Below are 11,970 nucleotides of genomic sequence, written 5' to 3'. Positions count from 1 at the left end.
AAGGAACATTTCCACTGCCCAATTGCAAGGGTTTATTGAAGATTATACGTTTTGAACCTGTAATGAACTCCAATTGGCTTTATTGGTTGACCAATTGGAGTATGAGCTCCCTCAATGATAGCTCATTGAGGGGGCCCATATAATCACCTGTGTAGGCTTTGTGAGCCAGTCTTAAGTTGACTGGACTGCTAGCAGCACTGTTTGTAGCTGCTCCTGTAATATCGTTATTGTAAATAAATATTGGTGTGGTGACGGAACTCCTGCCTCCCGTTGGTTCCTACAGTGGCGACGAGGTAAACTATGAATTTTGCGGAGACCAGCTGCCGCACTCGGAGGGTAAGCCTTGCCATTTTAAAATACCGTTTTTTGGGAGGTTGGAGGCATTCGACCCGGCTATTGAGGACTGGTCCCAGTATGTGGAGAGAATGTGTTACTTCTTCTGGGCAAATGATATACTGACGGACGAAAGGAGACGGCTTATCCTGCTGTCGGCGTGCGGACCCTCAGCTTTCGCTATTATACGTAGTCTGACTTATCCCGATGCGCCGGACACAAAAACTTTCCAAGAAGTAACGGAATTGGTGAAAGAGCACTACGACCCAAGGAAGGAGTTGGTGGTCACTTGTGATGCATCCCCCTACAGGGTAGGAGCTGTCTTAGCCCATAGAGGAAGGAATGGGGAAGAACGGCCAATAGCCTATACTTTGAGGACCTTGGCGATGGCTGAGAGGAAGTACGCCCAAATCGAGTAGGAAGGACTGGCGGTGATATTCGCAGTAAAAAATTTCACCAGTATCTGTACGGGCGGAAATTCACCATAGTGACGGACCATAAGCCATTATTAGGGTTATTAAAAGAAGACAAGTCAATACCCTCGATTGCATCAGCTAGAATCCAACGCTGGGCGTTGCTACTGGCGGCGTATAGATACGTTCTGGAGCACAGACCGGGAATGCGAGTAGCAAATGCAGATGCTTTGAGCAGACTTCCCTTCCCGGACACTCCGCCGCAAATACCAAAAGTAGAGGAGACAGTAATGACTCTAAATTTTTTGGACACCCTACCAGTAGACGCACAACATATTCGGTTGTGGACGCAAAAAGACCCAGTTTTAGCCAAGATGAAGCATTTACTGCTAACAGGGTAACTGGAAAGACCAGTGGAGCCCCAGATGCACCCATACTGGAGCAGAAGGGACCAAATAACCGTAGAAGACGGTATCCTATTATGGGGAGCTCGGGTAACAGTCCCAGCTCAGGGCGGTCAGGCAATCTTAACCGAGTTACATCACGGACACCCAGGGGTGTCTAAAATGAAGATGCTAGCTCGAAGCTACGTTTGGTGGAAAAGCTCAGGGCCTCGTTTGCAACACATGGACTTCCGGAGGTATTGGTGTCGGACAATGGAACAGCATTCACAAGTGGGGAATTTGGAAAAATACCTGAAGGAAAACGGAGTCCGTCACATCAAAACAGTGAAGGGCGGGTCCCATGGCATCACGCTGGTAAGGTGGGCTCAATCCCAGCAATTCAGATTTTAAACGTTTGGAGCGTCCTTTTTACATACAGAAATCTTAAAAATAAAACCACTCACCCCCAACGGAGCTCCCCCCCGAATGGATCACTCCTCACCCTCCGAACCCCTCACGGATGCCTACTCACGCAACCCCCAACCCCCCAAGGAACACATCCCCCCCCTGTAAAGGTAGAGTCACCATAGTCCCAGATGACCATAGGCTGCTTTCCCCTTCGAGGGGGGAGAGCTGACTGGTGGTGATTTAACCTGAGGGTCACCACACCTCAAGCGAAGGGCAAGGTTAAGAAGGCGGGGCCTTCATAAAAATAACCTGGTACGGGAATTGAATCCGTGCTGCTGGCCTTGCTCCACATCCACAACTGAGCTACACTGGCCTCCAAGTTTCTCCCCAACGGATCACCCAACACACATGACGAGACCATCAATTCACACGACACGTGGTTAGAAGTGAACAGTGGTTTTAATCGTCTTACAACAGAGCCTGCCTGTGACAAGATGAACTCCAGATGAACTGGCAGGCAGGCTCTCAGCAGCAACCTTTATACTTCCGGTTAGGGGGAGGAGCCGTGGGTGGAGCCAAGGGTGGAGCCCAGTACAAACTCCCGTACACGCCCAGTGCATCTCCCCCTAGTGGCAGAGCAGCGCAACTGCTCGTGTGCCGAGCTTACAGAGACATAATACAACATGTGTAATACAGTGTGAATTATGCTACTGTGATTCACCACAACACAACACCCCCCCCACCCCCCCCCCCCCCCATGGAACACCCTCCCAGGCGCTTCTCCTCGGCACTGTCTAAAGGTTGCGAGATATTGGGCGTGATCTTCCTCGAGGAGGCTAGCTAAGGCGACGTCGCCAAGAGCACCATCCAATTAGGGATAACACAGAGCGTGTAGGAGAGCCAATCAGAATGACTGAAGAGAGGAGCATTGGCTGTGAATGCTGTTGAGAAGGAGAGGGCGGCAAAAGATGGAGATGCCATAATGCCGGTGGGGCTAGCGACTGCTGATCCTCGATGTCCAGTGGACCTGTCTGCATGTGACAAGCAAACAATTGTAAACATTAGCCTGTCCGGATGCCCTGAGGATTGCCATTTTTGGCTTACGAAGTGACCACTGTTTTCGACGAACTCAACAATCCAGTTATAATTTGAAAAGAAAGGGAAAATGCTGGAAAATCTCAGCAAGTCTGGCAGCATCTGTAGGGAGAGAAAAGAGCTAACGTTTCGAGTCCGATGACTCTTTGTCAAAGTTATAAATTGAGCCTGACATTCGGTTTGATTTCCAAAGTGAAGTTACGATACACATAATCTTCATAAGACAACACGGTCAATTAAAGCGTAATCTTATTTCCCTCTTGTATTAGAAAATATTCCTTGAATGTGTTCGCGAGTGGTGACTTGGTCAAGTTTTATTAATGTGCTGAAATTGGGTTGATCAGAGTCTCTCGTCCATCACCCACATGTTACCCAATAACTTAGCTCAAAACTGATTTTGAAAATTTATTCAGTATCATTTACGAGTTTCATGGGAATCCAATCGTGTTTCTTTGCAGCTTTTAAACTATGAGTGTTTTAAAAATAATAATCTTTATTGTCACAGGCAGGCTTACATTAACACTGCAATGAAGTTACTGTGAAAAGCCTCCAGTCGCCACATTCCGGCACCTGTTTGGCATAGAACATACAGTGCAGAAGGAGGCCGTTCGGCCCATCGAGTCTGCACCGACCCACTTAAGCCCTTACTTCCACCCTATCCCCCAAATCCCAATAACCCCTCCTAACATTTTTTGGTCACTAAGGGCAATTTGGCATGGCCAATCCACCTAACCTGCATGTCTTTGGTCTGTGGGAGGAAACTGGAGCACCTGGAGGAAACCCACGCACACACGGGGAGAACGTGCAGACTCCGCATAGCCAGTGACCCAAGCCGGGAATTGAACCTGGGACCCTTACACTGTGAAGCAACAGTGCTAACCTTTGCACTACCGTGCCGCCCTAAAAATAAGCAGCTTTATTTTGAGAGCTTCTTTGAAGTTTCACAAGTAGGTACTATTAGTGGAACTTTGTCATGACAAATAATCCTGTTGAGTTCTTACCCCCTGCAGTGACTAGCTGAGTGACAGGCACAGCCAGGGTCCCATGTATGGCTGGCAAAATTCCATAGCCTTCCAAAAATGTCTGCTGATTGCCTCCAAAATCACCTTAATTTGCTTCCCACTGCTAATGGGCAGGTGCTCTGTGACCGTCTGTGATAAAAGTGCGAGGAGGTGGGAATACTAGGTCTGAACCAACCCATTATTTGCCATTTCCTTCTGTTACCCACCCTCCCCCTCCCTCCCCCCGCCCACCTCCACACTTGCCTCCAAGGTGCCGCAAACTCTCTCAGAAGCCCCACCTGGGGAGGGGGTCAGGTAAGTACGGCTGAGGCAGCAGGAGATCAGGAAGAGACCTGGCTTCCATCAGGGCGATCCATCATCTTTCTCCCTGCATGGGCCTATCTGCTGCATTGACCCCGCCCCTGGCATGATCGCTGAGAGGCGTTGGGGTGTATCAGGTACCCCATGCACCATTTACACCACTTTGTTCCGTGCCCTGCCTCCTCACCCACTACTGTGGGGCCCCTCTGCACAGATGCTGCCCGACCTTGTATTTATTCTATGTCAGTGTTGTTTTTTTGATTGGTGTGCTTTGAATCTACGGCCAGAATTCTCTGCCCATTGGGAATCCCTTTTACCCGCGGGGAGCGCACCCCTGCCCCTGGTTTCCTGGCGGCTTCAATGGGAAATTTCATTGGCAAGCGGCGTGAAGAGAGAAACCCATTGCCGGTGAATGGCTCAGCCGAGAAAAACACAGCTGGGGGAATGGAGAACCATCTCATCCCTGTAACTTCATTGCCGTGTTCATGTAAGCCTACTCGTGACAATAAAGGTTATTATTATTGCCTCTGCGAAGCTGCCTTAGCAAAGGATGAAATTATCTGGGCGCGATTCTCCCAAAACGGGAGAAATCATAAGGCTGGCGTCAAACCCGGGCGGGTTTGACGCCAGCGCGCCCCTTCCCGACCGGGAACCGATTCTGGTCCCCGGTCGGGGCTAGCAGCCCGACGCCGTAAGCTCCGGCATCACGGGCTTAACGAATTTCGTTAAGCCCGCTTGCCGGAGTTAGCGACGGCTGACGCGTCATATGACGTCAGCCGCGCATGCTCGGATTGGAAGACTCCAACCCGCGCATGCGCGGATGACGTCATCACATATTTGCGCAAAACCCGCGCATGCGCGGGCCGGGATGCCCCTCAGCCGTCCTGCGAATGGATACTGCGGGGCGGCGGAAGGAGAAATAGTGCGCGGGCATCGGGCCCGCTGCCCGCGATCGGTGCCCACCGATCGCGGGCCCATGGCACCCTTGGCGAGGCCGTGGTACTGCCGTGCCAATCGGTGCCATGGTTATAAAAAGCGAGTTGTTCCCGCCATTTTTACGAACGGCCAGACCAGGTGTGTTTGCCGTTCGTAAAAACAGCGTAAAGGGCTGGGACTTCGGCCCATCTATCAGCTGTGAATCGCTGCCGGCCGTAAAAAAACGGCGGCAGCGATTCGTGTCGGGAGTTGGGCGGGGGGGGGGGGGGAGAATAGCGGGAGGGCGGGAAAAATGTCGGGAAGGCCCTCCCGCTATTCTCCGACCCGTCGTGGGGAGCGGAGAATCGCGCCCTCTATCTTTGTAAATAGCACCACCTACTGGCTATTAAAGTGTGGTTACGTGCTTCCCTCTCCCTGCGGATGAATGCACTTCCAATCCAGGGAAGTGCTTGGGGCGGACAGAGAGGGTCTGTCGCAACCCCGCCCCTCCTCCCGCCCCATGACAAAACTGGACAGCAGAACACGCAGTGAGGGCATCTTTGGACTGAGGATTTTAAAAACACGTGGCGAGCAAATTCTTTGCTATTCCAAAGCTATTTCCCAGTTTTTTTGTTTTGTGTTCCCATTTCTTTTAAACAATTAATGCTCTTATTATCGACGCATTCTTAGTGCATCTTTTAATTTGTCTTTTATGATTGAATATGATTTTCAATCAATATTTCTAAATGAAGATAGTTTTTCTTAACTTTAAATGTAGCGTGCTTAAACGTTTCCACATTGTTTTCATTTGGAAGATGGTAATTCATGATTTAGTGGTGAAGAGAAGTCAAAACGCCACAGAAGAAGAGTTGGACACTTTATTGAGTGAAGTTGAACAGGGGCACGTGAATATCCTAGGGCGCAGGAAGTCTGAATGTCCAAGGAAACTCCAAACTATGGCTTAATGCTACCAGCATTGTGCCCAGTACAGCAGATCAGTGCCAGAAAAAACTGAATGATTTAATGCGTTCAGCCAGGGTATGTCTGGGCGCGATTCTCCGACCCCATGCCGGGTGGGAGAATCGCAGGAGTGCCGGGCGAATCATGCCACGCTGCCCTGTCAACCGCACGCGATTCTCCAACCCACCACCCCCCCCCCCCCCCCCAAACGGCATGTCGCGTTTTGCGACAGGCCGCTCGGAGAATCGCCGCTCCAGTCGAGCAGCGATTCTCCGGCCCAAATAGGCCGAGCGGCAGGGCCGGTCAAGGTACCGGCAACTCGGGCAGTCGCCCGGGGCGCCATGTGCTAGGGGCGCCGCGTAAAAGACTCGGGTACCGCGCATGCGCAGTTGGGCCGGTGCCAACCAGCGCATGCGCGGTGGCCGCCATCCCTCAGGCAGCCCCGCACAAACATGGCGGATGGATCCAGGCTCACCGGTGGTCACTCCGGCCCCCTCCCCTCCGGCCCCCGGCCCGCCCCCCCGGCCCCGCCCCCCCGGCGGGCGCCGAAGTTCAGCTTGCCCGGGGCGCCAGCAACCCTAGGGCCGGCGCTGCCGAGCGGCCTGCCGAACCCAACCGGTTCACGCCGGCGCCAACCACACTGATCGCTGCCGGCGTGAACAGCACGCAACCGCTGCGTGTGGGGCCTGTGGGAGAATCGAGCACCAGGGGGGTGCTCAGGAGGGGTCTGGCCCGCGATCGGTGCCCACCGATTGTCAGGCCGGCGTCTCTGAAAGACGCACTCTTTTCCCTCCACTGCCCCGCAAGATCAATTCTCCATGTCTTGCGGGGCAGCGGAGGGGAAGATGGCAACCGTGCATGCGTGGATTGGCACGGCCAACCTGCGCATGTGCGGGTGACGTCATTCAGGCGCCGCCGGCCACGTCATTCAGACGCCGCGGATGGGGTTTCAATGACAACTAATGATAGTTTAATTGTATTGTTACTGAGACGAGCTTTCAATTCCAGACTTTTAAATTAACTAATTGAATTTGTTAGCTGAAATCTAATTCCACCAGACCAGTTTCTGTGGTAGGATTCAAACTGGTATCCCCAGGGCATTAGACAGGTCTCCGGATTCGTAGCCCAGTGACATCATCACTATGCTGTCACCTCTCTGCACGCGATTATCTCCTTACAATAGAAAAGTCCTGAGGGATAGGTGGGCTAGATGGGCCGAAGACCTTCTCTTGACTTGTTACACTGCTGTTTTATGTTTTTCCAGTAAAAGGTCAACTGAACAGTTTGAAAAAAAAACTCTCAATAACATTTGGCCATGTGAATTCCATTTATTTCAAGTTCTTGTTCCTGCTGCTTTCTCCATTCCGAGGGGCCCAGCCTGGGGATCAGGACCAGCGCTGCCCCAGGGTCACTGCAGTCACGGCCATTACAACAACACCCCAAACTCTTTGCTCCGCCATAGGCACGCCTTGATCCGTCGTGGTCACTGTGGTCAGTGCAGGACTTCTGGACGTGTCTTCTGGTGCTGCGCTGTTCCTACGTGTGAACAGATAAGGTGCCTCCTAGGTAGGGGAAATGCGAAGAGTAAATAAGAGTGATTTGGATAACTCAACAACATGACATGGATTTCTGTGCTTTTAAAATTTGTTCAGGAGATGTAAATGTCGCTGGCTGGGCCAGTATTTATTGCACATTGCCCTTGAACAGAATGGTTTGCTAGGCCATTTAAGAATCAACCACATTGCTGTGAGTCACATGGTAAACCAGACCAGGTAAGTAAGGACAGCAGATTTCCTTCCCTAAAGGGCATTAGTGATGGGTTTTATGACAATCAGATCATTTAACTATCACCATCTGCCATGTTGGGATTCCAACCCCCAGAGCATTACTCTGGGTTTCTGGATTACCAGCCCAGTGACAAGACAGCATAATCTGCATAACACCTAATTGTACAGAATCAGAAACCATCATTCACCCTTCAAATATTTGACAAGAACTTGTTAGAATGAATGAAAGTACTTACTTCATTAGTACCCATTTTATGAAAGATCATTTTCAAAGTACATGCCCTTTTCACAGTGAAAAACAAAATGTACAAGGATTTTCCAAGATGTTTTGGAGTAAAATCAAAGCCATGTTCTTGGTTAAAGCTTCCCTCATTAGAATATCACAGATTACACAATGATATAGACACTATCACTACAGCATGTCGGATGGGGTAGATAGAAGCTGATTGTTTCTATGTTGATGAAGGATCCACAATAAGGGACTGTGGACACAAGATTAAAATGTAAAGGACTTCGAACAGAGAGAGGAATAATCTTCCGTTGAGAATCCGGAGAGAATGGGTTGAGCACATCTCCGCTGACACCAGCAAGTCTAACTCTATTTCACGCTCTATCGAGCACTGACTGGCAAAAGGCAGGACCAAGTCTCACTTTGATTGGCCAGCAGCTTTCTAGTCATCCCGGGAACAGTGCTACAGTGGCCAAAAGATGCACTGCAGCCTTGAATCAAGTGCTGGGAACCGGAGGAAGAGGTCAAGGCGGGAGATGTAGGGAATGCCAAGGGTTTGACAGGAGGGCGATTGGAGACTAGGGGGGTAGGTCAGGGAAAGAGAGAGGTCTGAAGGTCACCAGGCCCAGAGGGGAGGCCCCCCTCGCCACCCCCCCTCCCAATCAGGAGGAGATTTATGATGGAGGCACCTGCCCTAGATCAAACATTTCTTTCCCCACTCCCAACCCCCAATCTCTCAGCTGCCTGCCAGCCTCAAAACTGTTTGGGAAGCAAAAGGTCCTTAAGTGGACACCTAAGGGCCATAACTGGGACAAAGGCAGGCATCTAGGTTGGAGCAGGTGGGATCCCAGAGGGAATCCCATTGATGTAATTTCATGCCCCCCCCCCCCCCCACCCCCCCAAAACTCACCGGTGACAGAGCGTAAACTTCTGGCCAATGACTTTCACTTCAGGAAGAGTGGTCGAGGCAGAAATTCTGTCAATATTCAAGATTGGATTGGATTGGTGGATGATGGAAAATTGGACAAAAGGGCTATGGGGATAGGGTGACATGTGGACTATTTGCTCACGTGGAGGGTAAACGTCAACAATGGACCAATTGGGCCTCATGGCCTGTTTGTCTTTTGAATTGTTTTGTTACTGTACCTCATATTCATTCTGAAATGGAAAGTAGTTGGCAATCACTTCAACCAGTCAAAGAGCTACGACTTGCTGTTGGCATTCAGATCACAACCCGAAGACTGGGAAACTCTGAAGCCCCGATACAACCCCGTTTAGTGACTGTCTAGCATGTTTTATTCCTAAGATGTAGGGAGAGCACCAAATTGTGTGCTTTTTATGGTGAGTTGTCGCACACTGTGGCTGGAATTCTATCAGCAGCTGGGGCCCTGACAACAGGGATAAACCTTACTTGGCCATTTATGGGACAGCCAGCCACAGGTCACTGCGGTCCGACAACTAATTTGTTGCCGTTGGAGCTCCCATCATTTGAAGGGATGCATATCCAATCCCAATTCACACCTTCTAGCAAAATGGATCACCGGTAGGTCATAGAATCATAAAATTCACAATGCGGAAGGAAGCCATTCGGCCCATCGAGTCTGCACCAGCCCTTGGAAAGGGCACCCCACCTAAGCCCACACCTCCACCCTATCCCCATAATCCAGTAACCCCACCTAACCTTTTTTGGACACTAAGGTCAATTTATCATGGCCAACGCACCTAACGAGCACATCTTTGGATTATCGGAGGAAACCAGAGCACCCGGAGGAAACCCACGCAGACATGGGGAGAACGTGCAGACTCCTCACAGACAGTGACCCAAGCCGGGAATCGAACCTGGGACCCTAGCACTGTGAAGCAACAGTGCTAACCACTGTGCTACCGTGCCGCCCAGTCAGCCGTCTTAGCAGCACCCCATTGGGAGCAGTGACAACCACTGGGACTGCATCTGGAAGCGAAGGATGCTATTGAAGGATAAGCCATCTCAACAAGCTAAATTGGGCCGGGGGCTCCACGGCCTGAGGGCAGGCCCTGCCATTGCCAGAGGGGTGGCCAATACTGGAACCCCTGCATAGGACACAGAGTGCCCGAATCGGTTGACCCCCACTTCCACCCAGACCACAGTGAGGCTCCCAGGTTTCACCAGGCAGTCTACCCACATGTAGAGGGCCTACCCACCACTTGGAAAATGCAAGTGGCAGAGAGAAGAGGCCAATTCAGTGGTGCAATTGGCCTCTGGATGGGAGCGGCATCCTCCCCCTTGGCCGCCTTTCTTAAAATGTCTTGGCGGCAGGAAGGCGATGGCTTTCCACCCCCACCTTCCCTCTCCAATTTACAGGTCACCTCCTGCCTCCCAACCCATCTCTAGAGTGCTGGTAAAATCCAGCCCTAAGTGTAAACCAGAAACAGTTGCGAATGGTTATAATACAAAATGGACTATGAGTAGTAGCCAATAAGATTTATTATACCACTATATGAAACCACTTTACTTACAGGGCTAGGACATTTCAACTTGTTTCGATCATGAGTGAAGTTGTTGTAATTTTGCTTGTACCCAATTCGTTCCAGCTGCAGGAAGTGGAATAAAGAACATTCGATAAATAGAAATCACTACATGTGGCTGATTGAGAATGGGGAGAGAGACAGGTGCATAGATTTGTTAATAATAAAAACATTGAGAAAGGTTCATTTTTATCGCGAGTTAAATTTCTTTCTTCCAACGACCTGCGCAGGTCCAGTCCCTGAAGATCAACAGCAGCCTGAGAACTCCATTGGTGGAACATGGCTATTTATCTAGAACAGGGTTTGCGCCCTGCGGCTCCCAAGCTGCATGCGACTTTGACATCCCATTTGCAGCTCCCAACCGTTACCAGCTGGATTGCATTAACATGAGAAAAACCAAAATAAAAAGGCTGAGTTTTCTGCCAAGGCCCTGCATGTAATAATAATAATCGCTTATTGTCACAAGTAGGTTTCAATGAAGTTACTGTGAAAAGCCCCTAGTCGCCACATTCGGCGCCTATTCGGGGAGGCCGGTATGGCATGTGCGGCTGTATGTGAGGTCGCCATTTTTATAAGGGGCAATATGCAGCAGGGGACATCTACAGCTGCCCTCTTTATAAGGGTAAATGTGCAGCAAGGCACGTGTGCAGCTACCCGCTTTATAGCGGGTAATGAAATGAAATGAAAATTGCTTATTGTCACGAGTAGGCTTCAAATGAAGTTACTGTGAAAAGCCCCTAGTCGCCACATTCCGGCGCCTGTTCGGGGAGGCTGTTATGGGAATCGAACCGTGCTGCTGGCCTGCTTGGTCTGCTTTCAAAGCCAGCAATTTAGCGTTGTGCTAAACAGCCCCTGTGCAGCAAGACACATGTGCAGCTGCCCGCTTTATAGTGGGTAATGTGCAGCAAGGCACATGTACAGCTGCCCGCTTTATAGCGGGTAATGTGCAGCAAGGTACATGTACAGCTGCCCGCTTTATAGCGGGTAATGTGCAGCAAGGTACATGTACAGCTGCCCGCTTTATAGCGGGTAATATGCAACAAGGTACATGTACAGCTGCCTGCATTTACAAGGGTAAATGTGCAGCAAGGCACGTGTGCAGCTGCCCGCTTTATAGCGGGTAATGTGCAGCAAGGCACAGTTGCAGCTGCCCGCATTATAAGGGTAAATGTGCAGAAAGGCACATGTACAGCTGCCCGCTTTATAGCGGGTGATGTGCAGCAAGGCACATGTACAGCTGCCCGCTTTATAGCAGGTAATGTGCAGCAAGGTACATGTACAGCTGCCCGTTTTATAGCAGGTAATGTGCAGCAAGGTACATGTACAGCTGCCCGCATTATAAGGGTAAATGTGCAGCAAGACACATGTGCAGCCACCCTCTTTCTGGAAGGCAATGTTTAGCAGGGCACATCTGCAGCTGCCTGCTTTATAGGGGGTAAAGTGCAGCAAGGCACATGTGCAGCTGCCCGTTTTATAGGAGGCAAAGTGCACCAAGGCACATGTGCAGCTGCTCTCTTTATAAGGGGTAATGTGCAGCAAGGCACATGTGCAACTGCCCTCTATATAGGGGATGATGTGCGGCAGGGCAGATCCCCAGTTGCCCTCTTTATTGGGGGTGAT

The 11,970-nt window shown here is 50.6% G+C and overlaps 1 protein-coding gene across 1 annotated transcript in view; it reads right to left on the bottom strand.

Moving 5' to 3' along the window:
* Positions 1-7,137: 7,137 nt before the first annotated feature.
* The window catches only part of plb1 (phospholipase B1), a 94,559-nt gene continuing 89,726 nt past the window's right edge, over positions 7,138-11,970 (bottom strand). The window contains exons 28-29 of the mRNA XM_038799067.1: positions 10,342-10,416; positions 7,138-7,391 (exon numbers count right to left, since the gene is read on the bottom strand). Coding sequence (XP_038654995.1) covers positions 7,215-7,391; positions 10,342-10,416 — 252 coding nt within the window. The 3' untranslated portion in view covers positions 7,138-7,214. The remainder of the gene's footprint in view (positions 7,392-10,341; positions 10,417-11,970) is intronic.

This window comes from Scyliorhinus canicula, chromosome 6 (genome assembly GCF_902713615.1).
Source record: "Scyliorhinus canicula chromosome 6, sScyCan1.1, whole genome shotgun sequence".
Lineage (NCBI taxonomy): Eukaryota > Metazoa > Chordata > Chondrichthyes > Carcharhiniformes > Scyliorhinidae > Scyliorhinus > Scyliorhinus canicula.
The sequence above is the reverse complement of the archived record's forward strand: the minus strand, read 5'-3'. Positions and strand labels throughout refer to the sequence as shown.